This window comes from Branchiostoma floridae, chromosome 9 (assembly GCF_000003815.2).
Source record: "Branchiostoma floridae strain S238N-H82 chromosome 9, Bfl_VNyyK, whole genome shotgun sequence".
Taxonomy (NCBI): Eukaryota; Metazoa; Chordata; class Leptocardii; order Amphioxiformes; family Branchiostomatidae; genus Branchiostoma; species Branchiostoma floridae.
Window position 1 is genome coordinate 11,328,152 of NC_049987.1, and position 27,391 is coordinate 11,355,542.

The following is a 27,391-nucleotide window of genomic DNA, read 5'->3' on the forward strand; positions in this document are numbered from 1 at the left end:
TTAGTGGTTAACCAGTTTTTCTAGTTAGCTGTACTGGTATTGAATTGTTCTGACTAGTTCATTCTGCTTTTGCTGAAGAAGAGTGATGGATGTCACTCGAAACGTCCGGAAGTAAATATCCGTTTTTATCCAGTTGTAGAGATTGAATTGTATTTGAATATTGCTTACCTGGATGTCTAACCTTCATAAACGTTGAAGAAAGTTGTTTTCACCTAACTTAGCATGAAAGTTCATCTGTGTTGGTAGAATACATTATAGAAATTGCTAAACTTTCTTTCCAACACTGAATTAATATAGGGACTTATAGGGAGTTCGACCGAAAATTTAGGGTAAGCCCCTATATTAATTCAGTGTTGGAAAGAAAGTTTAGCAATTTCTATATTGTTTTCACCTATGTAACATGCTAAGCGATGTGTCACATTTCAGTTGCAACGAGGTCACTTCCCAACTGTTAAGCAACAAATTAAAGCAGCACATCAACGAACTTGTAAATCTTAATATATAACCCCTAATGTGCTTTCTTTCTTCGTCTCTCAACGTTACGTTATGTCAAGGTTTACATTGTATGACCTTGGGGAACGGAAATATGGCCTTGTGTCATTGCCAATTCTTTTCACCAATTTCCTCGTATCCAAATGCGTCAGTGCTTTTTGCGACAAAAAGTCCGGTGGATGACAGATCCAGCCCAAACGGGGAACGGGAATATGGTATTGAGTCTTTGCGAATCCTTTCACCAGAACATTGAATAGGGAAAATCTTTCCTCGTATCCAAATGTGTCATTGTTTTTACGACAAGAAGCCCGGCGGATGAAAGATCCAGCCCAAACGGGGAACGGGAATATGGCCTTGTGTTATTGCCAATTCTTTTCACCAAATCATTAAATAAGGAAAATATTTCCTCGTATCCAAATGCGTCAGTGTTTTTTTGCGACAAAAAGCCCGACAGAAGACAGATTCAGCCCAAAAGCTTACACACATGGTGACGTAACGCCTGTCAACCGTAGTGAGTGTGCTTCTGTTATTGTACAGACGTCATAGCACTTCATCCTGCTCGTTTAACGGCACCATCAGGCGAACAGGCGTGCGTCAGTGCTGGAAATCAGGCTGACGATCTCAGACAAACGCCGTATTTAGAGCCAGAAATACCACATACGTACAACACTGTGATATACCTGCCTCTCTTCAGCACATTATAACCCCATAGATAATCTCAAGGTATATATCACTACATGAAGAAACATTACACGAAGATACAAAAAAGCAAAAGTAAGGTGAAAACTGACAGCAATAGTTGCGGAGGCTCGTTGAAGATATGAAAAGCTGCCTGACGCCAATAATGTTAAATATTTTTGCACAGACAATCCCAACAGTGAAAATAGATTGGATGATACTGCAGTCTAAAAATAATTACCCATTGCGTAGTGACTACTTTGCAGAAATCAAATGATATAAAATCACAAACCCTCAGGGGTTGTACCTACACTGGTAATGTATTTATTTGTAGCACAGAATACATGGCCCTTTTTTGAAGCGATTAGAAAAGTACATGAAAGGTGAGGAAAGTAACGAATACAGTAGTTTCCCCGGGCCAACTTGCTATCAGACGCTTTTCATGACCAAGAACCAGTTAGTACGCTGGATGACACCATTGCGAAAATAAATGACGTACGATGCGCAAAACATTATACAACACTTGAACATGTTGTCATATTGCAAAGAAAAATAAATTGTATGTCAAGAATGTAATTTCTTCACTGTCATTTATAAGCATTACATAGACACCAGTAGGCTTCGTGCTGAAGGCTTATTACAGCAGCTGGCCTTCAATTTCTCACAGAACGAATTGCGCTCTGACGGCGGACTACCTCGGTCTGACGCTGGCTATCTTTCATGTCAGACACTTTGGCTTCGTGGAGACCGCCCATCTATCTGTCTACACAAGCATCACGGAGATTTAGCCTGCCTTACACAATCACTCGCTGCCAGGAACGGATTGCCCCACCCCCTCCCACCCCAGAGGAGGTCGGTCATGTACATACAGGCTACTATGAGTATCATTTGGTAGAGCTACCACATCAATAATATCCGTAATTCCTTCACCAAATATCTTTCCTCTTGTTATTAATTCAAACAAAAACTGTTGTTCTAGTCGAAGTGAATTTAGTTTAAAGTCGACATTGTGACTAAAGCAAGTCGTGACTGAAGCAAGTCGTGACTGAAGCAAGTCGACACTTCAAATATCATCATCATCATCCTCGCCGCACATCAGTAAATGAATGTTTACTGAGGCGGGCCTTCATGGTTCTCCACAGTTTCTTAAGTCAGTTAAGCTGTTATCCGTTGTACCCCCTCCCATGTGCATTCCATCTCAGCAAAGTCTCGCTCCACAGTTCTCCTCCATGCTAGGCTCCCCCCCCCCCTTTTTTTTCTTTGAACATCATATCACAGCTTCAAATGTCAAACCCTCACGCTTTCAGTCATACCGCTGCCTCCTGCTGGACTCATTCTGGCTGTTCTGTAGAGTCCCTTGTGTCATGTGTGCACATGTACAGTTATATGCACTTAGCGTGTGCATTAAATGAACATCAAAGGTCAGAAGGCGCATAGAACAGCCGGGGGAAACAGGAATAAACAGGAATTCAATTTGAAGCTCCCGCGTCTCTGGCGTCTTATCTGTTACTGGACGACTAGAATATTCAATCTATGTCATTAAATATTGACGTTTTATTTTTGTAGTGAGATATTCCAGCTGTATACGTTCATTTTATGGTGTCATCTTGGTATCACCGTCAAAATTTTGCCATGTTTTTGAGGGTTGAGCACCTGGGCGTTTGTGGGTTGACATGGTATGTTTTTCCATTAGCCATTGACCGTTACCTGAAAGATACCAACTAAAATTATCCTGCAGCTTTTTCATTGACAGCTGAGCAGTTAGGCGCTGTGACGAGTATCATGGTAAATTTTGCCATGGCAGGTACCGAAGAGAAAACCAAATGAAACATGCCCACAACTCCTTCAATGTCGACTAAGCAGCTGACCGTTATTGGTACGGTATGTTTGCCATTCGAATTCGATTGCCGTTAGAATCCACTGAGGAACAACTCTTGCTAAGAAAATTATTTAAAAAAAACTCCTTATCAGTTGATTAATGTTCCTGTCTTCCAAGATGCGGTGTGGGGACAAGCGAAGGATGTGATGACAACTTGGTGATGGGTTTACAATAAAAACGATGAACTGCTCCTTATGTGGTCCTGGAGCATCCATCATCGAGATGACGTGTTGATGAGAATCATACTGTGAAATGGAAGTCATTAACAGTGGGATTGAGGTTAAGGTGGGATGGAAGTATCTTAAAGGCTTTTGTGTACGGGCTGCTTTTATGAATTTTTACAGCTCAACTTTAGCAATGTTGTGTAAACGTCATTAAAAAAGGAAAATGTGTGAACAAAAAGCGCCACATGGCCGATACTAGGCAATGGTGCTGAATTAAGGTCAATAACACTAATAGTGGCTATATTCTAAAAGACGGATGGACAAGTGAAAGATAGATGGACAAGTAATCGAGGTGAAATAAGTTCTTTGACTTGACTTAACTTGACTTGGCAGCTTTAAACTTTGCTGTAGTTCCTCGCGAAGCGAGTTCCTTTCTCCCCGTTCTTACCATTTGTTTAAATTCCATTGTACATGACATGTAGTATATATGGCATGATTTGTTTTACTACTCTGCGCACTTTGTTCTTGATAACATGTTTAATGACATGTCATACAATATACTTGACATAAATCTGTTTATCCGTTGGAATGACGCAGAACTCTTAAAAAGAGCGCCTCATGTGACGGGAAGTTTCGTCGGTTCTGACGTATATGCTAATGAACCCACCGCCGTCTCACACAGAATGCCTCCCCTGGAGGTGATTTCCGTATTTACTACTTTAAAGAATAGAGGAAACTGATGCATTCCACTATTCTCAAAGTCTCCCTTACGGCGTGATGTACGTTCTAAAGTGCATCAGGAACAGGGGCTGTCGCACGTTCGATGTTGTGTCCTTCAGGCAATGAAACAACGAGAATAACTTGGAATAGACTGTTACCAGCAGGACACAGACAAGCTCGTTGGCACCAGGGCCAACATGCCCCGAGGAAAATTCCTCCTCAGCTACGCTATTGATTGACTCGGACAAGCACAAATTACCGGGGTGGGCTAGCAAGCCTGGCGGGGAGAGAAGCATACAGTGCCGGGGAAAACCCAGCTTCCATCCCCGGGAGAACCCGCGGTGATCAAGACGAGAATGCATTCTACGCACGCCAAACAGGAAAGGGGCTTTTAGTCCAACGTATAGTTAGCACTTCTCGTTGGAGTAACAACGTAATCAAGGTGAAACTGGCCAATAATCTTGCCAATATCCTGCTTGAGGTGGGGTGAAACCGGTGCAGGCAGAAAGAGAATATGAGATTTAAATGGATTTCCAATCACAGTTATGCAGTGAGTTATATCCGTTTCTTCAAAAGGCTTGCGAGGCTTACTGGAGTTAAACCTGTTATTATTACACTACACCTAATATAGCACTGCAGCCATGAGATATCAATAACATTGTAACTTACTTAGAATTGAAAATGTGTCAGCCTTGCAAAGGAAATAAGGGGATCAGTGAAGTTAAAGAAAAACAGTGGATTTGCGAAAACATATTGTAGACGTCTGCACGTCTCTAGTATGAAAATCAACCTATTACTACAGTTGTCCTTCAGCACATTGTCTTTGATATGTCCACTTCATATTCTTTCATTACACCCAGTGCCTTCGAACTAAAGGTGGTATCTCACTGCACTTGGGGCGGTACTGTGGGGTTCGTTCACTGTTCCGTTTTTTTGTCGCCTTTTAAAATAATTTAGATATTGCCTAATACGTAAAAGTAAAACATAGAAGACAACAAATCACACAGAAAGTAAGAAAATTCGTTCTTTAGCTCTGAAATTCGCTGAGTAATCTTTCGAACCCCGCAGTGCCGTACCGGTGCCCCGAGTGCAGTGAGATACCACCTTAAGAGACCTTCATTCAACGCACGTTTCTGCGACCCGCTTTTATATCAGCCCATATCGGTGTACGTGAATAATTAACAACGCCACAAACTCTACAGACGAGCCGATCACCGGTGGCTATGGAAGTCTTCTTGATCTGAACCCTGTATCGGGAAGTAATCTTTGCGGTCGGGCTATATAATCTTCTCGGGTTCTGGAGGATAATCCTCCCGGTCTGCCCATGCAGTGTCTCGTGTATGGTTTTGTTTTCCACCAGGGGATAAGAGACCAGGTTGCTGGGAGGGGTAAATAATCCCAGGGGTCTGCTGTGCATACTTATTGGTCGGTCATCTCCTAGCTGTTCTGCCTTAAAGCCCCCTTCACACGAGAGCACGAATGAGCCGGAATGCCGTCCGAATGAATTTTTTTTCTATTCGTGGCAATTCCTCGCAATTCGTACTGTATTCTAAACATTCTTACTGCATTCGAGATATTCGTCCCCGTTCTTTTGACTGGCTCGAAAGTTTTTGACATGTTAACAACTGTCGAGGTGCATTCGAAGTAGAGAAATATCGAATGGCATTCGTAGTGGATTCTTAGTGGATTCTAACTATTCTAACTGCAGTCTGACCGCATTCTACGGCATTCTAACATTATTCCAAACATTCTTATCTCATTCGATGGAGAACCGAAACGGCAAGCCACCTCGAATCCTGTCAGAATGTGGCCGAAAGAATATCTCGAATGCCGTAAGAATGTCTAGAATGCACTACGAATTTACAGGAATAGACAAGAATTTTCATTCTGACGGCATTCCGGCTCATTCCTTCTCGTGTGAAGGGGATTTAAGGCCCATTTGGAATTCCCACCCGAATGGCCCCGAATGTGACACGAAGTTTGCAAATACTTCATTCCGACTGGTTCGGCTTGATTCCTGCTAATTCGATTTCCGTGTGAAGGCCCTATAAGGTGGACTATTAAGTACTGCATTTGAGGCACCGGTGCGGGGTTCGTTCACTGCGGCACTGTTTTGTTATTTTCGCGATTTTTCATAATTTAGATATTGCGTAATACGTAAAAGTATGACTCAGATGACAATAAAATACACAAAACGTAAGAAAATCCGTTCTTTATCTCTGAAATTCGTTGAGTAATCACCCCGCAATGCCGCACTGATGCCCCCAAGTGCAGTAAGATGCCACCTTTAGAATCACAAGAGTCAACTGTGTATCATTGCAGGTTCTGTAGTACCAAGTGGATGTCGTTTCCATCCCCAAGGGTCGCCCATTGCATCCCTAGGGTCGGTCAGTGCCTCCAAGGGGTCGGTTGTTGCCCTCTACGAGTCAATCGTGTGATTTTGAGGATCAGTCATGTAATTTTGTGGGTCAGCCAGTAATCAGTCGTATAATCAAGGAATGAGGTCCGTTAAAAGGATGACCATATCATACTACATGTAAGTGTTAAGCTGACGATATCCATGGTCAGTCCAGTTATCAGCAGGTAGGGCAATTTCTTGCCTCATACTTTCAGGGGTTACACATCCTTCCAAACATCCTACTTGGGTATGACATGTACTAGTAGCTAATTTCTCAACTTGGATTCTCCTCATAGCCGTGACCAATCTATTGAGTCGTCACGTTCAGAAATCGTATTACTACTAAGTACTTGGTATTGGAATTCGCCTCTCCTAATTGACTCAAATGACCTCCATTTACATCAGAGCCTATCAGCCTTCCTTCAACCGAGACGGGGGCCGATACCCACTTCCAATCATCTTTGACCCATTGCTGACGTCACACTTCCGGTCTAGATGCGTGGCATAGGCTTTGGGTCATTTGAACTTGATAAGGATCGGAGGACTGATCGAAAATTTGTTTGTAAGCACTTTATATTGTGTACGGATATAAAGTTTAAAATTGTAAGATAAAGTTGACTACCGTCACAGATAAACTTACATTCGACCTCGACCTCGAATGTACTTTAGGGTCACCAGGCACACACACCCCAACCCAACCATCGACCTGAACACAACAAACTACTTACCACTACACTTCCGGTTAACTGCAGATAAAAGCATAAAGGCCGCAGTGCCAAGAACGGGAAATTACAAGAGCTTCTTATTCTGAACATGCCCTATTGCTGCGTCAGTACTGCCCCTCTAATTGAATGAGACATACAATTAAAGTAGTAGCGGCAATTAAAAGTTCTATATAGAGTAGCAGGGTGAGGATATAGAGATGTTTAAGCCCCAAGGAGATCTTCGGCTAGACTGCAGTTTCCCTGAGCCATTCGACCTTGACAGACGTCCACGTTGAACTTGTTCAAGCTGGGTACAAACCTGAGCATGGCTGGGTTAAAAGAAGCTTGCTAGGGCCCCCGGATATTTGTTGTTTAGTGTTCGGTTTAGTTCCGATAGTGTTTTGGTCCCGAAAAACAATGGGGGGTGGGGGGGTCGTTAGTCAATATAACAGGGTGACATAGCTTTCAGCAAAAATTGGTGGGTCTGTTTATAATTATATCACTTCTCTATCGCATCAGAGACCATTTAAGCATGTTAGAAAATGAGAATATTCTACAACATTTATCACCAAGGTATCAAATGAAGCATTTTGTGTAATATGTAGGGCTGGGTATCGGTACAGCGTACCGGTACAAAACCGGTTTTTCTTATTGGACCGGTCCAGAAAAACCGGACCTGAAAAAATTAGGTAGACCGGATGTTGGACCGATTAGAAAATTAGCAGATTATTTTATCACACATTCACACGTTTTGGCGCTTGCAGGTGGAAGAAAATAACAAGAGTGAAGTAGAGTAGAGTTTGTAGTAATTTCTACCAAGTTTTACAGCCAATCGTACAGGTGCAGTTAGCGTTGTAGGATTTTAAAACGCCAGTGTAAGTCTAATACACCACCAAACAGATTTCTTTGTATTGAAATGGACCATTGGTATGAGTCATACTGTATCAGGTCCAGGTTCAGGTCCGGACCTGGACCTGATCCTTTGGACCTGAACCGGACCTGGACCTGAATTTTCTGTACCGGTACCCAGCCCTAGTAATATGTTATCGATCCACCCAGGTCACGTGTGACACGGTATGAAAGATCATGGGACCGAAGAAGCTGATACCGATGCCGTGTCATTGTCGCACTTTAACAAACGTCCAGAAATAACCAGATAGTTGTGGTCAAGCAAATACTGTAATAGAGAGTAAGTGGTTTTCCTCGCTGGTAAGAGCAAAGGACCAAACGTTTTATTATACCATATACACCACGGGACGGATCATCAACCCTTAATTATGTTAGTGACCCAACATATTACGCCGATGGAACTGTATTATCTTATCAAAATAATATATGTACATGTGTATATGTGTATACCCTGTGTGTATGTAAAATGTATTAAGTCTATGTGACCCGAACCAACATCGTATTCCATACCCCAAACCACACGACTATTACGAACCATCACCTGTTGGATATTTGCTTTGTGGCATACCATTATACGTACCCCTTTGACACAAGAAAGGCTGTTTACTATACATGAAACTCCCCTAATGTCCATTACTATATATAATGGAGGTCGCTACAGGTGCAATGTTACACCAAATGATCATTCATCTTTTCTGACACACCTGAGAGTTGTTATATACCTCATATTACAGAAATGTCAAGGACATTGACAATGGCAATGAAGTTTATTGCATATTCATGTCCCAAAGGGGCTAAATGCAGTAAATTGCATTCAAAGAGAATGGCAAGGAAACTATAATATACCTACTTATATCTCTATTTCAAGTGCTTCTTCTCTATTCTTGAAACATGTGTGAACGAACTGACAGAAGCTTCCCGTTTCGTCGTAGTGGTCACATCGTTGCTACAAGAAATGGGACAAGACGTGGAAACATTTTTTGTGGTGCTTCTGAAGAGGCTGAAGAAACCTGTGGACTGCAAGCTGCTAGAAGAGCAAGCTGGGTTTCGTAGTAACCGCTCTTGCACAGAACAAATCTTCACAATCCGTAACATCATTGATCAATGTCTTGAATACCAAACACCACTAGTACTGAACTTCATAGACTTTAAAAAGGCTTTTGGCAGTATTCATAGAACATCTCTCTGGAATATCACTCTTTCATATGTAATACCAACAGTAACGTATTTTTTCATACGCAAACTCAAGGTGCGGTGTCAGGACAGAGGGAAGAACAACAGATTCCCTTGACATTGTCACGGGCGTCAGACAAGTTGCTGTTTCTGTTGGCCATCGACTTTGTCTTGAAGAAGACTACAGAAGATGGTATAGAGGGGGTGAGATGGAACGGGTTGGAGAGACTGGCAAACCTTGACTTCGCAGACGACCTAGTCCTACTGTCTGAGAGCAACCAGAACCTAGACAGAACCTGACAACAAAACTGGAACAGTTCTCTGGGAAGGTTGGGCTGCAGGTGAGTACAGAGAAGACCAAGGCAATGGAAGAGGGATCAGTGCAAACAACAGCCAGGTTGAAACAGTGGACCAGTTTATCTACATTGGCAGTGCGGTCAGCAACAGCGGGGATGTAGAGCCGGATATCAGCTGCAGAATCGGCAAGGCGGCAGCGGTATTCTGGAGGATGCGCACCGTCTGTTCAACAAGTACCATCGACCTGGACACAAAGCTCCGCCTGTACAACAGCATAGTCCTACCCACAGCACTACATGCTAGTGACACTTGGAAGTGTTTAGCTAGACTGAACAAAAGTTGGATGTGTTCCACTAGAGGAATTTGAGAAGAATCTTGAAAATCAGATGGCAGCACATAACCAACGAAGAAATCTTCAGCAGGGCCAAGTTCCAACCATTATGCAACATCATTACAGGAAACAGAATGCAGCTGGCAGGACACATTCTGCAACTACCAAGCCAGAGGCATTCCAGGAAAGTCATGACTTAATCGGATTCTTAGAAACCATAGCTGTTTCGGACTCCTGTACCACTAAAGTTGAAGGTATTGCACAGACAATTCATAATCTTTAATGTCAGAGTTCCATATCATATTGTGAAAAAATAACAACATATAACAACTCGCGACATGGTCATTCATGCTTTGCTCGCAAACTCCACCTTTCTTAAAATACAGTAAAATCCGCCTAATTGCACGGCCTATTTGTCAGTGAATTTCGTGCAATTATCCGGCTGGTGCAATGATGCGAAATTATCTAGCTGGACCACACCGGTTTGGGATTTTGGGATTCCGTGCAGTTAGCAAAAGTGTGCGTTAATCCGTTATCCAATTAACTTACTCTCCAAGCAGAGGTTAGGCTCTGGCTATTTTCTTAACGTTTTTTTTAGTCGTTTTTATCGGGATTTCTATTTTGTCATTTTTCTTCAAGTACGCCAGCCAAACTCTCCAAGCAGATGTTAGGCTCCGGCTATTTTTTAACGTTTTTTTAGTCGTTTTTATCGGGATTTCTATTTCGTTATTTTTCTTCAAGTACGCCAGCCAGGTTTTGACACAGCAAGGTATAAAAAAAATAGAAAGCCCGATAAAAACGACCAAAAAAAACGTTTAAAAAAACAGCCGGAGCCTAACCTCTGCTTGGAGAATACAATTAACTGGCTTCTACTGTACAAGGTGTCACGAATAGGAGTTGGAGGTCAGTGTTTCTATGGAATATGTATGTGTCTATGTATGTATGTAGGGTATCTACAAGGCCACACCAACAGCATTTAGCTTTGATATCCTTATCTTCCCTAATCCCGAGTAATGAATTGGTTTTTCCCGTAATCTCTCCTGATTACCCCCGTACTTAATATGGTGGTCCCCTCCATTCATGTGTCACAGGCTGTGATTGCTATCTTTTATAGTACAGATATTCAATCTTGTCTCACATGTTGTACATGCATTCTAAATTCACCAGTTCCTTACAGTCAAATCGATAGCTCGGTAACAACGCTTTTGAAACCTGAAATGTTGTTTCAGTCGGGAAAGTTATTAGTTACTACGGAAGTCAGAGGCAGCTTCCTGTCATTAGACATGGTCTATATGAGAACACTTTGACCATAGCATGGCTTCTGTGGTATCACAATACACAACTTATCTCAAGAATGTTGTGTTTCGTAACGTTTAACACTAGATGTTCATTCTTCATTGCAAACTGTTACGTATCATGTTTCTTTGTTTGTTTGTTAGAAAAATGTGTCACTCAAATGTATGTGTTTGACTTCCGATATGTAGAAGCCATCAAGTAGCAAAGTAGACAGTCAAGGCCGTAGAAATATTATCTATATACCCAAATCATCCCCTATCCATCACGAACATCTCATGCCGTCCTCTGGAGCATACGTTTTGGGTATTTCCGAAAATTGAACTGGGGCACTAGAACGTGAGAATGCATTTGATTTCCCAATATGATAGTAAAAAGAGTGTGATACCTATTCAAGATTGCAACACCGCCCACGAAACCATACGTCTAATGTCTACCAAACCTACAATTTTTTTTGTCATTTCAACCTAAGCTAATACATTTCAGTGCTAGATGTAGAAGAGGTGACAAAAGATGATGTTTCAGGAATGAAAATTATTTACTTACCTTCTACTCCATTGGCAATACCAAGCTACAGACACTCAACGCATTTCTGTCATTCAGGGCTGGCAACTGTACGCGTGCGCCCCCTGGTGATTTACTGTAAGAAATGCAAGTACGCTGTCGTCTTCACAAGTTCACAGGATAACACACTAATCAGTTAACGATTACTTTTTCTTACTTTGTGAGCACGTAGTCCTAACGTTATTTCTAGAGTGTTTATTTACTTACATGCTGTGGTAATGTTCCCTTTCAGTCGACTATGAACGATCTCCTAGTAACTGCTTACGTACGAGCTCGTACAGGTCACCAAGGGTCGGCAGGACCTGCCAAACAACATAACAACATGTATGGATTGCAACTGCGCTCAAACAGTCGAACCAAACGTTGTTTTAATTACATTTAGTTTTGCCAATTTGTACGGCCTTCTACCTCAGGTTCCCCAGACCATGATTCTTGCTATGTGAAAACACAGAGGGGACATTGCCAAAGGAAACGACTATGGCCAACACGGCGGCATTACTGTGAAGTTTAACCAACATAAGAACGTTCATGCATGCCATGTAAACATGGCAAAATCCACACAAAACCAAGCTTAAACATTCGGCGACCATCACTGTTTGCTGCAGTAGGAAAAGAAAACCTACTAGATTCAACCTTTTTCCTCATTCCAATTTCAGCCTACCTATTTAAAACGCCATAATGGCATAAATGCGCCATTTGTATCTCATTCACCTGCATTGTCAATTTACTCGATAAATAGTAAGTTCAAAGGCATACAAAGGGTTACATTCCCCCTGCCCTGGCTAATAAGGGCACCCATGCTTTGATCTGAGCCACCTGTCCTTTAATTCAACCTTTCACTTCAACATTGCATATCACCACTTCGATTTCGTGTCATTGCTGTATATGACAATGTCCAGCTATGTATCTGTAAAACGCTACGCCACTACAGCCCTCCGATGTCCGCATAATACGCGACTGAAGTATAAAAAGTTATATGCTTTGAAGAAAAACTACAACCTATCATGACAGGTGGTCTATTTGAGTGTATTTGCCTACATGACCAAGGTCTATTTAGACTGCTAGTGAATGCCCTAACAAATCTCTTTGTATGCAGCTTTACGCGCAATCTGTCCTGTCGCTAATTACATTAGAGGGCACAGCACATTACGCAAGGAGGAACATAAACCGGTCTATTCAAAAGCGAAATCGTTAAGGTCTGTACCAACGTACATTCTGCTAGTCGTTGCTCTACTGTCAAAATGCTAATAATATCATAGTTACAAGTTATATGACAGTTAAACATGTTGTGTGGGTTCTATCATATGGAGATTGTGAGATTATGGCATGCAAAATTATCGACACCTCATCATTTCTTAATTGGCCATTTCTGAACTGTATGGTATGGGGCAGTGTCTGCTGAACTTGTACTTTGGACTATAATGTTCGCAAGAAGGATGTGTGGATAAAGAGAGGATTTGAACATGGCGTCCATTTCCCCACATAAATCGGCCCAGGACATACTGCCAAATCCTGACGAATTGATTTGGCACTTCTGTTGGCTTAAACGCAGGAACAGAGGTATTTTGTCGGACTGCATTATCGGTGACATCTAGTCACATCGCGCCGCCACACGCATCGCAAGGCGCCACCGGTACAAGCCACTCTGACACTACAAGGACATAATGAGGTCGACAACACAGTTTGGGACATTTAGATATAGAAGTGTGACAGCAAGAGGCATTGTAACCGCCAATATCATGTTTCTGGGCCACCATATCAGACTCACATCATTAATCCTGAAAAATAGCGTGATGGAAAATATGTAATGGAAACACTAAAAAAATAGACAAAATGCCACGTTCGGAGTCGCAAACTACACAATTACCCTAAAAACAATGCTTTCCTGTAAACCTTCTTTGGACTGTGTGTCAATGTCTGATTGAGAACCAGTTCTATTAACTCTGAACTGTGATTCCTGTCACTCCAGCACGTCTGGTGCCCTTTCCGGGCATCTTTCCACTCATTTAATGATAATAACTTCGGACACACATCAACGTAAACAAACATACCGAAAACATAGACTCCATACAGTAGTCAACTACTACTTTCTTACTAATGGTCACTATAGATTAAAGTAAGGAGTTAACCCTTGCATGACCCTTACTTCCCTGTGTACATATTGGGTGATAGGAATCATCCTAAAGAAAATATCGGACACTTTTAAGGCTGGAAAGATGGTTGTTTGACAGGCTTGACTGACGGTAGCATTACGAAAGACAGTCTTGATAACCATTTCAAACACTACGACAATTTCCAGTAGGACAGTCAGACATAGCCCACGGTACGGATGTTGCAAGTATTCGATCGACAGAGATAGATAGCGCATGGAGCGTTTTTGCGGGGGACACACAGCACAAACACTTTCGGAAGAAAATAAACTTTGTCTTTTTATATCTTTATCGATGGCAAACAAATTATCCATTACCGGTCCTTGGGGACCACAAACCAGACAGCCACTGAGACATACAACAGTGTCTTTATAGAGCAAAGGCTTACAGAAGATCGTAGGCCAGACATTTTTGATACATCACAAAAGTGGAATGGCTTGTTAAGCGCTTCTAAGACAAGCATATGACGAACTCACGTGTATCGACTTACAAAGCTATAGGTTCTGCAAGTAAAAGGCAGGATTACATACCAGTCGATGTTAAGTAAGGATGCTTCCGAAGATAGCGAAACAAAGAAATACACGGTGATACGTTAACGTTGTGTCATTTTGAAAAAAAAAAAACGCTTTCGTATACGAGAATTACTAAAATTACAGATTATTACAGAAAAGAACAAATTCATATTTGGATAGAAAATAACTACGCACAAATCATTTCTTTCTAAGAACTGAAGTCAGGCATGTCAAAAATGTTACCTCTCAAAAAGACTTTGTGAAGGCTTATCTACCACTCTTCAATAACAATGCGAGAAACCTGCCTGTCCTGAAGCCTGTTAAGCCAGACTAAGCTCTATATTATTCCTTTTGGCGCATTTCAATTGTGTCTACGGGGTGTCTTGAATGTTGGGTCACCCAAATGGTTCGGTTCAGTTCAACTATTCGATGCACAGTAGAAAAGAAACGTCGACGATGTAATTCTAAACGTACGAATCACGCAAAAGGAATTTGTACAGCATAACGCAATGACGTAAACTAAAGTCTTTGAACAGTTCATCATGTAGTAAAAACATGCTTATCATTGTTCCTTGTCTTGTGTGTCGAAATAATTGATGATTTCCATATCAATGCATCTAGCCTTGTATACAGCGTCCGCTGCAATACTGTACTACGATCATTATGACATAACGATGGAATGTGTCAGTCTTGTTTCGCGAGACTTGATTAAACTGTCACTTCGAATTCTTTCGTCACGCACGTATTACAGAAAGTTATTTATTTCTCAACAGTAGAAAACGCTTGGCATCCCAAAACACGTACGTGTGAACCCATTCTGTTGTGTGTGTGTGGCCCATGGCCACTGGGCCTTGGATTACAGCCAGCCAGGTGGGACACCACGAGCCCTCGCCAAATAGCAGTTACTCAAGCAACTGCATATGATTTTGGATACGTTTCAGGTAGCACCCACCATCTCTCTTCAATGACACCGAAGAGAACTTGTTGATCTGTTGTAGGGATGGGAGGGAGGGAGAGGTAAGATCCCGGGCTAGGGCGGGCAGACCTCCAGCCTGGCAGGGAACGACCCAACTGTGGGGGCTGTCACCAGCTAGCGTGTCAGGCAGGGCTTTCCACTCCGGTATTGTGCGGGGAAAACTGAATGCTTACAATATGTATCGGTTTTAGTAGGGTATAAGTTGTTGGAATTTGTGTTGGTGGCTCCCCCGGGTGTGCCCCTGCCCCTGGGCTGGTTTAAGTAAACTGGCGGTATCTGAATATTGATGTGACTGTTAATAACTACTTTATAAAATGTGGTGAGGCGGGCATTCCTCCTCATTTCAGAGAGAGGGGACCACAGCAGATCAATCACCCATTTGTGACAAGGCTACCTGTTGCAAAGTACATGTAGTTGAAATAATTACAACGTCACAAAACAATCATTGGCTGGCGATGCCTTTCTTTTGTTGTCATTCCGATTTGTTTATTCTTTCATTCGTGCAACAGGTGTATCAAAGCTCAGGTGGTACGTTGAGTGGCTAAGACAGGGGCAACGCGCCTTAAATATACTATAACGATAACAACAACGCAGGTATGCAAACCTTGTTACAGGTGTGTGAAACTGCTGTACATCCCCTACCCCCTGCTCCAAATGCACATGCCAAGTGCAATATCCGATATACAACTCTTTTGAACAGCACACCTCTGTTCGTCATATACAATAATTATTCTGAGAAGCACGTCTCTCTCAACCTGATCAATGCATGCTGTCATTTACGCTCAGAGAAGATATACTAGTATAAGAAGTGTAGCAGAAAAAGGAAACTCACGATTGTAACTTGTACCACGAGAAGTCGTCAGGAAGTAGGTAGCGACTGGCTGCCATCCAGAACTCAGGTAAGGATCATTAACACAGAATGTGGAGGGACAGAGGTGGTGCTTATCTTTTAAAACCTAACAGGTCCATCGGTCATCATAAAAGTACAAACGAACGGACGTAATCCAAAATAGGGTCAGCACAGGTAGTCTGCGGACGGTACGTGTGGCCATACCTTCCAGTCAGGTCCATGCGAGTCAAATCGAGAAATGGGCCGATCAACACAGGAAGTGACGTAGGAGGGCGTGATTTACGGGCGCGGGAATTCCGTACTACACCCGTACCCTGGTCGCACCTGGCAATATGTCTGTAAATGACTACCACGAAGGAGGTTAAAAAAAACTCCTTGCTATAACAGGCTAAAAAAAGAGCAATTCTTTTACCACTTTTAATGTTGGAAGGACAGATGCCTTCTAGTCATATTCCAAGTGTGAGTTGCCACACAGTAATTTCAGACACTTTGGGAGTTACATTCTACGACCATGATATCGGTCAACTGCATAAGTGTCTGTCTTGTTTTCATTATATAACTACTAGCTACTCATATGGCAACTTTCAGTTTTCCGTCTGGAACAAGTTACCAAGTAAGGCACGTGATACACGTAAAAGTTTTGCGGACTAGCCCTGTGCAGTATCTTTTACGCCACCTAGCGATCCATTCGATTAAGTCAAAACTGTAGACTTGAGACATCCTGATCGGCAAGTATTGCCAAGCATACCTTTCCGCTTACCAGTGTTACGTGTTATCTGTCTAATCCGCGATGAATGCGTCACCAAAAACCATGACAGAAAAAAACAACACTTGTGTATGTCCTTAATATTAGTTAGTAAATGCTTCGTCTTATCACGGGTACAACTAAAGTTTGAGCATTTCGTCTTTAACAAAGCTAGGAAAATTAACCATTTAGTTTTGTATTAGGATAGGCTGTTTCTCAATATCTTTACATGGGACAACCTGTTGTCTACTTCAAAATGTGTCACCATGGCATTGGTGTTTTATCTGCTTTTTGTTGTTGTTTTTCCACTGCTCTAGCTTCTTTAATTTGAAGCAAACATTATTTACCGACAAGAGTGGAAGAACTGGAACTTCCACATGTTCGCGAGTGACCTTTGACCCTTTAACCTTCGACCCTAACAATAGGGATCAGAGCGCTGTCCCAAAGTGATCCTGACAGGTAGACATGGTTTTGACCCAGGTGAAAAAGAACGCAGCTGTTCGATGGTCACTGCTGTTTCTGGACGGACAGTCGTTGGGACAACACCTGTAACAACACCTGTCACGTGACGTAAACAATCGGTGCGTGTTTTCGAAAAGTTTTTAAGTCACACACAGGAAGCGTAATTGTAGCTGTCGAGTACCGCCTCGTTCAATTGAAGTGTACGAATTTTTGCTTTTTTTGCATGCCAATGTTTAATGCAACAGTACCTTACGCTCCCGTCCGAAAGTAATGCAGGTGACAATACTCGCCCTAGGGACAAATTTGTATATTGTTGAATCGCAAAGGGTATGATGGACGTTCAATTGACCCTATAAATGACCTTTCATGTATCGTTTTAGTCAATCGATGTGATAACTGTAACAAACAAGTGGTGGTGAGGAGGCCTCCCAAACGTCAATGTAGCTTTGCGACAAGTTACGATCAGTGGCATTCCATTCCTTACATTACGTCGATGTAGGTTAGACATCCAGGTAATAAGATACGCCAAAAATAGTTACTCAAGCAACTGGATATGGTTTTGGAAACGGTCAGTGGATTCTATCCGAAACGTCTGACCGTTTCCAAAACCATATCTAGTTGCTTGAGTAACTATTTTTTGGCATTCCTTACATTGCGTCAAGATTACAGATAGCAGACCAGCCTGAGGTCCAACCTTGGGCAGTCCCCAGGTGTGACAACACTGCTTGACTTGTCTTTCTTCTGAGACAAAAGCATATCGTCCTCGCGTGTGTTTTGACTTGAGGCAAGGCACTGACGCCACAAAGTGGGCCCTAACTTGTTGGACCACGTGTCGCCCGAGGCGGCATGCCCATAGAGACCTTCATATCACGTGTTATTCGTCTATTGACAGGATTTCACCTGGAAGAGAAATGTACCTGACGTAATAGCATCAGAGACCTTGAGGGACGTGTGGCACCATCATCGTCAGACAAAAGAACACAACGCACAAGTGCCAAACGTGTCCGACACGATGCAGGCGAGACTAACAGCAGCATCAACACAGTTAAACGACGGAGGGGAGGAGGCGAGAGAATTCCCCGAAAAAGACGACTCAAAGTGTAAGTACATACTATTAGGCAGTACTATGATTGGCGAAATATTTTCGATTATATCTTCAACAGGTATGTTCCTTGTTAATTAATCAGTAGAAAGTTTACCACTATTCACGGTAACTTATTGACCGTTTCATTGAGTGGCTATTTTCAACGTGGTGATAAGACTGTGCTGAAGCCAATCAATTGTACTGCAGTGTGTAACGACGTTCAAAATGACATACAAATACTGACAGTAACTCCCCCCCCCCTCCAGACAGGACCCAAGGACAGTAAATGTTGGTTGATCTCCCAGGGTCGCTTGCAAATTAGTTCGCCAACTAGCGCAAACCAGGTGTTGTTCAACAGTACACAAAAGCCTTTAAGGCTTGGGTCAATTCTTTAATACTTAGCCTGCGTGCAAAAATTATTTCACCTTGACATTAATACACGTTACAAAAACTGTGGCGCTGGAACTTCGCGTGATGAACTATAGTTCATCACGTGAAGTTCCAGCGCCACAAAGAAAGGGGCACACAAAGAAAAACAACCCCGCGAAGCTGACCTTTGAATTGGCTTAAGGCGTTCGTACTGTTTGCTTATTAGGTGGGCGGTATCACTTCAGCATTGTACAAATGGGATGAATGAACTCAAGTAGGAAAATAATCATGCGACACATCGGGGTCATATGGAAGGGCACATGGCTTTCACTATTCTCTTAATATTTGGTGCACAGTTAGACTATCTTCGGGCATTGACGAGATCTAAACGCACATAGTTATTGTCAAGGCCAGTGCTCGTACTGTAGTGTGCAGGGATTTAGGCCCTTTCATCTGGAGATAACAAGATAAATATATAAATAACATAGCTTTCTGCAGACCACTGGTGTGTATGATAGTCAGTGGCCATTACAAGTTCTTCTTGTACTCGTACAATTGGATTTCTGTAATGAACAAAATGAAGTGTCTCTTACTTTGGTTGGATAGATGATAGATCAATGGGCTAGTGTAAAACAAGACTGGGAGTCTTTTCGCTACGTTTGTTTTCAGAATCTATCTTACGTATGCAGTGATACTCTCTAACTTACCTTACTCTTTACTCTTTAACTTAACCTACCGCACCGAACTGAACCGAACTTAACTGTGCTACTTCATTTCCTAATCCTACTTTGTGTATTCCTGAGGTAGTGAAGTCTCTGGGTAACGCCCTCCGGACGGGGTGGTCGCGCCAGTCCAGCCGCACGAGGCGGTCCAAGCCCCCGGCGGGAGTGACGGGCCTCCTGCCGCAGATCGTCACCCACGGGCTGACGGACCCCGGCCGGGCTGACCGCAGGGTCCGCATCAACATCAGCGGGATGAAGTTCGACACCAGGGAGAGGGTGCTTCTCAGGTACGGTACCGCGTGATAACGTGTGTCATTATAAGCAGGACCGATTCTCTGCAAGGGCCCGTTCATACTTTGAAGGTGGGTTCACACGTGTGTCCGTTTCAAGTCCGTTTGAGGTCGCATGGAAGTTTAAACCTCTACCAGGCTCCACAGACGGTCGCCTGAAAAATAATAGAAATTTGACAAATACAGACAGGTAACATGCCATAGGAGTTAGCTGGTTGCAAACCGCAATTCTCGAACAGCTAATTTGTCCAATTTCTACTATTTTTCTAGCGACCTAGTAAAAGCTAAGAATTCCATACGGACCTCCTACGCACGTGTGAACGGGCCCGTGCACATAATAGGTCCTGCTTTACGTAATTTCAAGTCCGACCGCGCGTTCCGATCCGTTGACATTTTTTTTGTCTTAGGTAAAAGGCGGGCGAAGTAGTCTTTTTTTTCAGCTCGATAACCATGCTGCACAACAGTCGTTTATAGTATGGGCGATGCTATTATTTCTCCGTAACTCCGTAAAAGTAATTTCAACTCTCATATTTCTTTACAAGAATATCCCAGAACGTTAATACCTTAACACTGGTTTCATTTGCAAACGTTAACGTTTTATCATTTCCCACCCAGGTATCCCCAAACCCTCCTCGGCGACGTTGTCCGGCGGCAGCGGTTCTACGTCCCGGAGGAAGAGGAATACTTCTTCGACCGACACCGACCGAGCTTCGAGGGGATCTTCCGCTACTACCAAACGGGCAAGATCGAACGGCCGCGCAACGTTCCACAGGACGTTTTCGCGGCAGAACTGGCATATTTCGACATGGGGAAACTTGTCATCAACAAATTTCTTAAAGACGAAGGGTACGATGTATCGGAGAACGTCTTACCCGAAAAAGAACCCCAGAGAACGGTATGGATTCTTTTCGAAAGCCATGATGGTATTTTGGCCAAATTCGTCGGCCTAGTTACGGTTTTGTTTATCCTACTGTCGGTGGGGACGTCTTGTGCAGAGACACTACCCCGCTTCCGTAACCTCACAGACCAGACGTTCGCTCATGTAGGTGACGTCAAAGTGAACCTTAACATCGCCTTCAGTAACATCTTCTTTCAGATTGAAACAGCGTGTATCGTCTGGTTCTGCATTGAACTCGCCATGCGTTTTTATGCAAGCCCAAGAAAAAGACGGTTTGTTAAGGACATCATGAATATTCTGGATTTCGTGGTGATCTTGCCTTACTTCATCGATCTCATCTTGATTGTGGCGAACGTTGACCCCACGGGGTCTAACATCATCCCTGCTACGATAGTACGCGTGCTGCGATTGGTCCGTGTCTTCAGAATCTTCAAGCTATCAAGACATATGAGGTAAGAGTTAAGATGTCTAAGTAGTATCCCTCGGAAACGTAAGAGCAGGAAGTTCTAAATAGTAGCCTACGAAAGTCATTGTTCTTTTTGTTGCGTCAATAGTTTCTCTGATACCCTCACCCCACTGATACCTCCTAGAGCGCTTCAGATGCTGGCCGCCACCCTGAGAGCCAGCGCTCCTCAGCTCATCATGTTGATCTTCTTCATGGCCATCCTGGTTGTTCTGTACTCCAGTATCATCTACTTCATGGAGATGGACCATCCTGACCACTTCTTCCCAAGTATACCAGGTCAGTGGACATTTTGGACGATACTAATGTCCGTCAGACGGAATACAACCGCGTACCCAGGTTATTCAATGCCTGTCAGACAATCTTGCACCCAGGCTATAATGTGGTCAGGAAGCAGATACGAGATCATCAGCGCCATACTTGGTGTTTTAGAGGGATGTTTTTTTTTGTGCTAAAAAAGGGGATTTTCTCTCTCAAAATAATATGGCGTGTATGCCTGCCCAAAGTATCCCTTTGTATACGCACATAGCAAAGTGCGTCTTGGCAAATGTGTAGCTAGTGCCGTTAGACGTTCAATAAACATGTCAACGATGTGACAATGGACATTCTACTTTCCACTCTCAATGCTGTAAAATATCTTTACATTCTTAGACAAGGAGCCTCGGTAATTAACTACACAACGCGGATGCGTAACGTAACGTAATCCTATTATCCTGCCGGTGGTACTAGTGAATAGGCATATTATAAGCCCCAAAATGTGTTTCAGCGGCGTTCTGGTGGGCGATCATCACCCTCACCACGGTAGGCTATGGCGACATCTACCCAAAAACACCCTGGGGCAAGGCCTTCGCCTGTATCTGCGTCATCAGCGGTATCCTGGTCATCGCCATGCCAATGCCTATCATCACAAAGAACTTTGAAAAATTCTACAAAAAGAACGGGAACAACCCGTTTAAAGCCCTGCCACTGAACAACGGGCACGAGGAAAGAGATGACAACAATTCAGAACACAGAAAGCGAACATATGCCGTACGGCTGACTGACATCGAGACAGAGGAACATGAAAGCTTTTTGAAAGATGAGGATGAGAGTAGTTCTGGATTTCTATCATCCGTATAGAGTTTCAGTAACTGTCAAAGTCGTTTTCAACTCCTCTGAGCATAGATGGGTATAACATATATATATACACACATCTATACATCTATATATATATATATATATATATATATACCCCTTTAAAGCAACAGTACCTCGTCGAAATATCACGTATCATGTAAACATTCTCAGGAAAGAAGTTTCCTTTCCCGTTTTTTTTACAACCTTGTGAAACTGCTTTTCTGTTTAAATTCCCAAGTTAAAAAGTGACTTTTAATGATATTTTGCTCATTTGAATTTACAATTTGCATTTGCAATGTATAAATTTTAGTCATTTTTGGAAAATGGTGTTGATCTCGGTATGTTTGTCATTTTGGGGTAAAAAAACGATCATGCTAAAATATTTTCATCATCGTTCTTGCATCTACTTGTCTAAGTCTACTTGTACAGAAAATAAATTACAAGAATCCCATCATACTGATCTATGTGGTCTTTATTTGCAGTTTCCGAGTCATTCTCTTACAAGGAAAGAACTCATACATGTGTTTTGTCAGTGCAGCATGAAAATATACTTCTTACTTTAAATTTTCAGTGAATGATAAGCAATATCAATAGAGCAACAAACCTTTGTTCCAATTTGAAGCACATGATTTCCAAAAATATGTGCAAATCACAAACTTATGTAGATTCTGAACAATACATTGGTACAAAGCTTTGAAGCTATGTCTGAAACATATGAATATCTTATAAGGGCCAAAATAATATTTAATTTCAATGGCCTTTTTGTAGTTCTCACAAACAAGTATGAACAATTTTTTAATATCCGATAATATTACATTAAATATATGTATACAAGAACTGTGACAAAACAAAGACATAAAGCTGTATGACAGAGGCATGGCAAGGTAGACATCGATGTCATTCACGTGACTTACAACGTACATGTTTAAATCATTTTAAATACTGAAACAACTCTGAATTAAAACAGTCATCATAGCTTGACATAAGCAGATAAGCTTCTATCTGCCTTCTGTTCAGGTACATGTATCTACTAACAGTTTGATAGGAATCAAGGCAGATACATGTAATTTGTTGCAACTCTTATTGTTTAAGACATGTACTAGGAACAGTTAATCATAACTAATTGGTAAAAAATCTTGTAAGCAAGAGATTGGAAATTTTTGAAACCCGAGATTTTGAAATGTCTTCTTAGTCCAGAGTCACTTTCAAGCAAAGGTGTTGCCCAAAGGCAAGGTAATGTCTATCTATTAACAATTGACAGTTTACCATTTGTGCAATTGGGATTCTGACAAAAAAGGCTTAAGTTACACTCATCACTTATAGTCTGCTTGTGATGCACATATTTTTTAATTTTGGATTTTTTCATTGGCTATCTACTTAATTGGTGCATTTTTCATACTTTTAGATTTAACTAGTCCTAGCTTGGTCATGATGGGATTACCACTCCACTGGGCAACACACTCCTCAGATGTCTTCATGTCCGGCTGTGGAGGAACACAAACACAACAATCAGCAAAAAAAATACATTCTCCTTACTCTGTATTCCACTGAACTTCAATTAACTAAATACATGTATGTACCAGGAAAAATGTGTTGGCACACTGGCTTTATTGCCTCAGAAGTTGAAGGCCCTGACAGATCCTGATGTTGTGCCCTTAGGAAACAAACTTCACACAAATTTCCTCATTCAACTCACTCAGGTGAAAGGAGTATCTAGCTTTGGCTAGGGATGTCCCTTAGATAGGATATTAAATGGAGGTCCCGTGTTTGAAGAGAGCCACAATTTGAGTATGTTAAAGAACCCTTGTGCACTAACACTTATCAATAAGGTTAGGGGTCCTTCCAGTGTGAGTGGATCAAATAAATCTATCCAGATACATGTATGCAGCGAGTAGAGTCCATTCCAAGACACCATGCGGATGTTTGTGGCCATTGTTTAGAATTGATTTTAAAGTTTTGTAATCATATGTCTAGGACATTTGATACTTCAGAAATATTTGTAACACTGTTTCAACTTTATAAATATTTCCCTGGTCCTGTAAAACTTTGGAAATATTGATAGTGTGGAATTGGATACTTCTAATGGTTTCTAAATAATGATAACAGCATTCTACCATTATTTACCATTTTCTACCATTTTCTACCATTTTTTGTAAATGGTTCAGTGGGCTGGGAAGATAGCAATTCACACATTCTTGCAAAGTATGGTTGGGTGCCATGCAACAATGGCCCACCACAAAGGATTCACCAGTGCCCAGCAGTGAAATCTAAAAATATACAGATACAACAATAGGGCTTACTTTTATGGGGGCAATAAACTAATTTAACCATTTGGCCAGGTTTACCATTTTTTGTAAATATTTGTAAATGTAAAATAATCACACAGAGGTTTCACAATAATTCTAAATAAAGATATTTTTGTACAGTTACTTTCAAAATGTTTCTAAAATATTCAAAGGAATTCAAATATATGAGTACTTTCTCAGTCAATTTTTTTAAAATAATTTAATTATTGTGGCTCAGATATTCTTTTATTCAAAATAATTCAGACTAATTATAAATATCGCCTAAAAACCCTCATGGTGTCTTGGAATGGACTCTAGTACTTTCCAATACAAACCTTGTACATGTATGCTATGCCATACAATGTAAGTGGTTTACCAGGTATGCAACTCAAACAAACATGCAAACAAATAAAATTATTATTAAAAAAAACATTGTATAGCAAAAACAATCTATGAAAAAATAGGATTAAAACAAATAGAATCCTAAAGTCTTATGCTTTTCAGATTCACTACAGCAAGATTTTTACAACAATCCTGAATGTATGTGCTACATTGAAAGACTGTAATTTTGTACAAACTGTACCTGTAATTTTTCCCAGATTTTCTTTTTTGGGTTGAGCCTCTCGTCTGGACTTCCAGTGTTGTAGTTCTCTACGAATACCCGGTCACCAACAGCAGAGCCCTCTGGTGGCACCAGGGGTTCAACACACCTGGGGTCATCTCTGAAAAACACAGTCCTCATTAGTATGTTTTAACTGAGTGTTGATTGGTGATTGGACACAACATGCTGATTGACAGGTCAGTGGGACAATAGTTTGTATGAGGAGCTGAACACGAAGAAGACCTATTTAGGAACTGCTACTCAGGCATAGAGATAACTCAATGCAAACATTCTGAAATCACTTAGATACTTCAATATTGAGGATCAATTTACTATTGATGGACAGTACAGTGGGACAACAGTTTGTATGAGGTTCTGGAGACAGACTGTTGATTGACACATCAGCCTGCACTATGGGCCTCCTGCTGCTATATGGCCACATGAGACCTGTGTATGAGACCTGGCCCAGTAACACACTGGTCACATCTCACAACCCTGCTGACATAGTCACACAGGGATAGGCATGGGGCCTACACAGATTCTCTCGGCCAATAGGAAAACACAATCATTTCTTCCTTTCCTACTTAACCAATCAGAAGACACACTTTACTGGCAAATGGCAACACGCATATAACATTTCTAATTCCTATTCTAACCAGTATGAAAATGGGAAAGAAAGGGAGAAACGAAAATCCTCCTATCCAAAGGTCAGAAAAGGCACAAACACACACTACCTGCAGTTGCCAAAGGTTATACACGAGTATGTAACACTAACACTTAAGAGGCTACATCATCATCATCATCAAGGGGCTACATATGTCTCACTAAGGCTGCTGTATGTTGGTGGCATTGCTGCAGCTGAGTGATTCGACGGAATTTCATCCGTAAAAAAAGGTATCTTTCTATGCTTTGTGTGTTCTGTTGTCTTTTCAGTGATACCTGTACGTTTTGCATGATACTCCCATTATGAAATCTAGGGTATTGGTAACACAAATTTAACTAAGAATGCAGTGAAGCTGCCAACATACCGCAGTCCAGTGAGATCCCCCCTTTAAACAGTACGACTCTACCACTTACATAGAAGCACACATGAGCATGGCCTGTGACTGGATGCCTCTCATCTTCTGAGGCTTCAGGTTACAGAGGAACACCCCAAGGTAGTCCTGCAGCGTTTCCATGGGAACCAGACCGGCCAGGCCGCTGACCACAGTCCTGGGCTGCTCCTCACCAAGGTCCACCTTCTCTACATACAGGGTGTCTGCATCTGGGTGCTGCAGGGTTGGAGGGATAGAAATTCATGGATTTTATAATACAATACATCACACAAACCTTTCAACAATGGAACTTACAAGTCACAACTGCAGTTTTGAACAAATACTGGAAATGCAAGCTACTATTTATGAATTGATTTTGTTCTTTATCATTTCTCCCTTAGTTTTGGATTCAATGTATTTCTCTAGGTATCATTGCAAGGTTTCAGAAATCATATGACACACACACATGCATTCAGTGTCTCACCTTTTCCACACTGATAATTCTCCCAACTCTCAGGTCCAACCTGACTGGGGAAATTTCCTCACTTGCTGCATTAGCCACTTGTCCTCCCTCTGTTTGTACACACATAATGTATAAATTTAAATGCTTAGTAAAAAAACTAAAATCATTTTCTCCTGGAGCCACTGATTTCTGCTTTATTTTTTAATTTAAGCTGAGAGAAAATGACAAGAGTAGTAAATACAGGTACTAGGTAAAATGAAATGTTAGCAACAAAATTTGGAAAAGAGGGAAAAGATGCCTCCGCCTCTGAGGTGTTGCCAAAAACAATGACTTACTCTTCTTGGGTGGTGGTGGGTATGCCCTGCTGATGAGGGCCTTCATGTCAGGTGTCTGGAACACCTGTCGGACAGGCTCCATCAGTCTGTTCAACTCACGCTCTACGGCAGGCTTCAGGTCACCAGGATGGATACTCTAGGAGTGGGAACACAGGTAAGAAAGCCCTCTGGTGATGAGAGATATGAACACCATGCAATGTCTGCAAGTTTGTTGCAATTGTCACAAAGGTTGCCTAGCCTGTGTACCATCAGGATAGCTGTTCACTCTGACCTTTATTATACATACCAACATTCACTTCTCTGCTATTTCATCTGGGAACCTTGACATCTCTATTGTCTGGATCCTCCAAATTTTGGATGAGGGCACTGATTGTCTCTACACATAAGCAAATTAAGGAATGGTTAAGGGCTTGTGTGACAGCACTCCAACACCC

At 41.9% G+C, this 27,391-nt stretch overlaps 3 protein-coding genes across 4 annotated transcripts in view; 1 reads left to right on the forward strand and 2 right to left on the reverse strand.

Annotated features, from left to right (window-relative positions):
* The window catches only part of LOC118422754 (metabotropic glutamate receptor 1-like), a 60,425-nt gene extending 44,098 nt beyond the window's left edge, over nucleotides 1-16,327 (reverse strand). Inside the window, exon 1 of the mRNA XM_035830501.1 lies at nucleotides 16,073-16,327. The gene's annotated coding sequence lies outside the window, so the exon portion shown is untranslated. The remainder of the gene's footprint in view (nucleotides 1-16,072) is intronic.
* LOC118422755 (potassium voltage-gated channel subfamily A member 7-like) lies at nucleotides 15,106-22,303 on the forward strand. 2 transcript variants are annotated; one of them, XM_035830504.1, is made up of 7 exons: nucleotides 15,106-15,205; nucleotides 17,316-17,416; nucleotides 18,190-18,397; nucleotides 19,558-19,759; nucleotides 20,378-21,112; nucleotides 21,251-21,402; nucleotides 21,890-22,303. In XM_035830504.1, exons 3-7 carry the CDS (start codon nucleotides 18,310-18,312, stop codon nucleotides 22,240-22,242), a joined length of 1,530 nt encoding a protein of 509 aa, XP_035686397.1. In that variant the 5' UTR covers nucleotides 15,106-15,205; nucleotides 17,316-17,416; nucleotides 18,190-18,309; the 3' UTR covers nucleotides 22,243-22,303. The 2 variants fall into 2 exon arrangements, with proteins under 2 accessions (XP_035686397.1, XP_035686396.1); XM_035830503.1 differs by lacking the exon at nucleotides 15,106-15,205 and having other exon boundaries at nucleotides 17,251-17,416.
* A 390-nt stretch (nucleotides 22,304-22,693) lies between these two features.
* The window catches only part of LOC118422707 (tyrosine--tRNA ligase, cytoplasmic-like), a 9,405-nt gene continuing 4,707 nt past the window's right edge, over nucleotides 22,694-27,391 (reverse strand). The window contains exons 9-13 of the mRNA XM_035830414.1: nucleotides 26,958-27,093; nucleotides 26,644-26,732; nucleotides 26,203-26,396; nucleotides 25,108-25,246; nucleotides 22,694-23,723 (exon numbers count right to left, since the gene is read on the reverse strand). Coding sequence (XP_035686307.1) covers nucleotides 23,613-23,723; nucleotides 25,108-25,246; nucleotides 26,203-26,396; nucleotides 26,644-26,732; nucleotides 26,958-27,093 — 669 coding nt within the window. The 3' untranslated portion in view covers nucleotides 22,694-23,612. The remainder of the gene's footprint in view (nucleotides 23,724-25,107; nucleotides 25,247-26,202; nucleotides 26,397-26,643; nucleotides 26,733-26,957; nucleotides 27,094-27,391) is intronic.